Source organism: Buceros rhinoceros, unplaced genomic scaffold (genome assembly GCF_000710305.1).
Source record: "Buceros rhinoceros silvestris isolate BGI_N320 unplaced genomic scaffold, ASM71030v1 scaffold4415, whole genome shotgun sequence".
Classification (NCBI taxonomy): Eukaryota; Metazoa; Chordata; class Aves; order Bucerotiformes; family Bucerotidae; genus Buceros; species Buceros rhinoceros.
In genome coordinates, this window is record NW_010412141.1 from 15,813 (window position 1) to 20,713 (window position 4,901).

General features: G+C 35.2%; 1 protein-coding gene across 1 annotated transcript in view; it reads right to left on the reverse strand.

The window, feature by feature from the left end:
- The window catches only part of LOC104493550 (A disintegrin and metalloproteinase with thrombospondin motifs 20-like), a gene marked incomplete at both ends in the record, with an annotated part of 42,512 nt that overhangs the window by 10,291 nt on the left and 27,320 nt on the right, over window positions 1-4,901 (reverse strand). The window contains 2 exons of the mRNA XM_010136260.1: window positions 121-289; window positions 1,551-1,646. Of these exons, the coding sequence (XP_010134562.1) occupies window positions 121-289; window positions 1,551-1,646 (265 nt within the window). The remainder of the gene's footprint in view (window positions 1-120; window positions 290-1,550; window positions 1,647-4,901) is intronic.

Below are 4,901 nucleotides of genomic sequence, written 5' to 3' on the forward strand. Positions count from 1 at the left end.
CTACACACAAAACCTTAATTGAGATAAAATGATAGCTGATTTTCAGTGAATTTGAACATAAAATTATGAACATAATGATCATAAAGCAAATTTTCAAACTTATGAAAAAAGTAAACATGCACCTGTAAGGTTAGCTCTTCTTCGATTCTATCAGTGCTGTTAATTCGTTCTATTGTATTGTTTGAACCACTGTACTCGAAAATGGCTCCTTGTATATTGATTTCTCTTTTTGACATGCTTACAACAAAATTTCCATTCAAGATAAAATTTCCATGAATATCAGATAAAGCTATAAGTAAAATAAAATATTGGAAATAAAGCATCTATTTAATTAAAAGGTTCTATCAATAAAAACTGTTAACATATCAACACATCTTTATTTCAGTCCATACGCAATAACTCAAAGCTGTATCAAACAGTTTCTAATGCATGAATTCAATCCTAACCATCAGTAACTTTCGTCTGAGCACTTGTCATGGATTTTCTCTGCATTAACAACACAACATTAGTAATATTCGTTCTGCTGAAGGGTTGACAGCAGTCATCCCTTTTCAGTTTGGTTAGGTTCTTCAGCTGCAGAAGGAAACAGTAGCAGAACCTAACAATAATTATCTGTATTTCTGGCCTGTTCTACAGCCCATGTTCTTACATTTGCTAGAGCTACTTTTAGTGAGTGGCTTTTAGAAGCAAATTTTGAAGTAAAACCAAAGTAAATGATTAAGCATTTCTAGTAATAATTTAATGACCAATTTACAATAATAAAAGATGAATAACAAGTTAAAAATTAAATTTAACAATAAAGTATAACTTTTAGTAAAGACATGCTATTCAGGCATTACTACATTTAAAATGATAGCTAGTGTCGGGGGGAAGTATTATTTCTGTGTCCTGCAAGATGTGAGTGCAACAACAGGGCAACAGGTAACAGGAAAACAATTTGAAAACTCTGAAGTTTGTTAAATAGGACGGTAATGGAATAAGAGTCAGAAGGTAAGTATGAACCAATATTCTCTCAGGCACTTCAGATAAAGGTATTGTGAAATAGAACAACCAGAATTTTTCGTACAACGTGCTTATGAATCCTTTGTTCCTTTCACATGCTTGCAAATCTATCTACTTGTGATCTTTATACTCGGACATCATAGAAAAAGAGAAATGTGAGGCAACTGATAAGTTTGCTGAAAGTGAGACTGTATTGTTCATAAACAAAGTGTATGCTTCCAAGATTTTAAACCACAAATATCTGCATTATTCTTGAGTCCACTTGGAGTTTTAATTACCATTAGCACAATGGAGTAAAAAATTGACAAAACAATGCACCATGCTATAATTCCTGCTCCCTGACAAATGAACACACACATTTAAGAATTGGAAGCCTAGCAATACCTCACTCATTTTTCTGAAATCTACAGAGAGATTCAGGCAAATGATGGTACAATGTAATTAGATATTTGCTCTAAAGAATTTATCAGACTTCTGATAATATATGTCCAGAGTAGACCTCTGGAAAGAGCATAAAAACTATCCATCAACACACAGGAGTCTTTTACCAAGGTAGTTGTCATCTTCTGGTTTCCCCGAGTAGCTGTGCTGCTCAATATCGATGTTTGTTGCTCCTTTAGGAATATTTACTACAACATTGTAACCTGCAATGTAATTATTCACAAATTAAATATATACAAGGAGAGTCAAATACTAGTTAATATAACATATGGTTAACTAGTTTTATTCACAAAACCCTACCATGCACCAGTGACAACTACTGCTGAATGCTTTCAGGTTTTAGAAAGGAAACATGAATATCTTCATGTATATTAAACTTCTTTGCTATTGGTTTTTGGTTTGGTTTGTTTTTTCATCAGTTCAGTTGAACTGAACTTATTTTCACAACTCATTAAAATTCAATCTGGTGTTCAGAAATGTGAGTTTGGATCTTTACCACTAACATGAGTTCGACTTACTCAGAAAAATCTCCAGAGAGCAGCACTACTCTAGAAAGCAGTCAAGTATATCAAGTGGGACGCAGGAAACATTGTGGCTCTTCACAATTTAACCATGAAACTTCTATATAAATCCGAATAAACCACTTCACATTAAATATCTCCACTCCATGTGTATACAATAGGGTTATTTTTCCTCTATCTCACAAAGTATTGCATGACAACATTAAAGAACGAGTCCTATATATTCAAGTAATGCAGCGCAGCAGGCCATATGTGTTGGTAGATACATCAGATAAATTGGCCAGGTTTGATCCCCATTCTGCTACTTAAAATGTTACCCTACTGTGCTCCTTTCAAAATACAAATGCTTAACAAACGAGTCATCATTTCTTGTAATACCTCCAACTACTATTATGGTAGCCTCATTCTGAGGTGATAAAACAGGGTGCATCAAGATCTACTTTTTAGAACTGTCACTCTGCACATAAACATAGGTAAAAAAACCCAAAAGCTGTTTCTCACTGATGCTAATCAGAAATTCAAAATGATTCTAAGAAAAAGTGAGTATAGCTAACATCACAAGCAAATAAACACAAACATGCAATCTGAAGCATTTGTATACAAATATACACTTATATGTATTTTTGGTATACAAAAATACACTTATTTTGCTGTTTTTAACAGTCTTGTTGTGATTTAACTTTAATGCCAATATCCTTTTCAATTTCATAATTCATTAACTTCCCAGTGCTTTTAATCTATTAAAACCATGCCATGCATTAAAATGAATATTTAACCTAATCACAGGTCCCTCACAGTTACCAGCTGGGGGCAGCACTGCAATTGCAAACTGACACTCTGCCTGTTCTGGATAAACACACTGTACTTGAACAATCTTCCAACGTACTGGAAAGATAAAACCCCACACTTAAAAAAGTCCCTCATCTCACATGCTGAAAACCTTGTGGTAACAGAATGGCAGAAGACAAAATATGGGAGGAAACTATAAACAGAACTGCATAGTTTGTTGTCAAGGATACACAGGAGAATACATCACCTATGAAGGCACTAAGAATGATCATTTTCCAAAAAAAAAAAAAAATCAATGTTCAGACTCTACACTGATGCAATAATAATAGCCAACATAAGTATTGTGTACATAATTTGATTAATATTTTCTAAATCAGGAGCTAAGTAACTTAGTATTTCATTGAAATGAATTGTGCTGACTTTCACTACTGTTTAAATACTTAATGACAACATTACCACTGGATTAATTTAAGCATGTACCAGAGGCTGCTACTGTCTAATTCCAAATTTTGCCTCAAAAATTACTCATGTCAGTATGGAAGTGCACCAGGTGAAGTTAAAAGAAAAAGATCAAGTATAGAGACTTTTGACTTTGTGAAACCAACTCAGAACTTTGTTTGGAAAAGAGTACTTCCTCAGACAATGTTTTCAATCATTAGCCTGGGAATGTCATAGACCTCCCATGGACACTGAAGTTTTGGTAATCAGCTAGGTACCACCTCTTGTTTGCATTGCTGCACTGCTGCTTGAGCACATAATCCCAAATGTTTAGCTATACTGTCCAGTAGTATAATTTATTATCATCTTTCATATGCTATAGTTCCAAGAATTTGAACACAATTTCAGACATTCAGCTAAGAATAAAAACCGTAACAATAAATTAAGGTTTCTCTCATACCAAAATGTTTGCGGTTTTTTTTTTACCCTCCAACTTCAGTTAGAATCGAGTAAGTCTGTGACAGTTCAAAGCTGATAAACAGCAGAGTGACATGCCTACCATATCTGTATAAATGACAGTTTCATGTCATGGTCACTTGTATCAAATATATTTGTGACAGAATTCACATGCTCTGCCTATAAGCAAAAAGATCCTTCACAGTGGTGGAAAACAAAGTCACTGACTTTACTCAGAATTATCAAAAACACATACTTTCCCTTCAGTGTTTTGACCAAACGCTCAGAGATCTGGTCTCTAATAACTGTGTCTTCTTCTAACTTCTCAGGACAGACACAAGAAAAATTACATGTGTTTGTATGGGAAGGGTAGCCGTATCTCACCTTTAAGCTTTACAGTTTTTTGGTACTTTTTGCTTGGCACAAAATTTATGCCAAGAAAAAAAATCCAGCAGGATACTGGGCATATTTTTCTCTTTGATCAGCCGTTCCTTTAGTCTATGAAGATCCTATTTGGCAGCTCTCCAGGTATCATTTTCACTTTGCCTGTGGTCTCTTTCAACCAGTGAAGCAGCGTGAAGGAGCCTTTAGGAATATGTTATTAAACTAAGACTTATATTCTATGCTCTTAACTACTTAACTGCACTACTACACACAGAGTAGTCTCTCTGTACTTCCCAAAGAGGACAACACATAGAAGTACCTATCCCAGTACTAAACCAAAGAGATAGAAATTAACCAGGGCTGTTCATATAATCATTTAGGTTGGAAAAGAGCTTTAAGATCATCAAATCCAATCCTTAACCTAGTACAGCCAAGTCCACCACTAAACCTTGTCAACTAAGCACCAGATTTACAGTCTTTTAAACACCTCCAAGCATGGTGACTCAACTACTTTTTCCCGAGCAGCACGTTACTCATTCTACAGCCAAGTCCACCACTAAACCTTGTCAACTAAGCACCAGATTTACAGTCTTTTAAACACCTCCAAGCATGGTGACTCAACTACTTTTTCCCGAGCAGCACGTTACTCATTCAGAAGTTTCTCATTCACTACATGCCAATGAAACAGAAAGAACATAACTGTTGCTGCCCATGTTTGCTGGAATCACATTTCACAAGCTATCTTTTTCACTATAGGAAAAAAGGAACCTCATCAGCTGCTCACACCACACACTTGTTGCTATCTCTTTACACAGCCAAAAGGAGACATTGGAGTAAGTCCCTCAGCCACATAGTTTCAGACAGGAATGC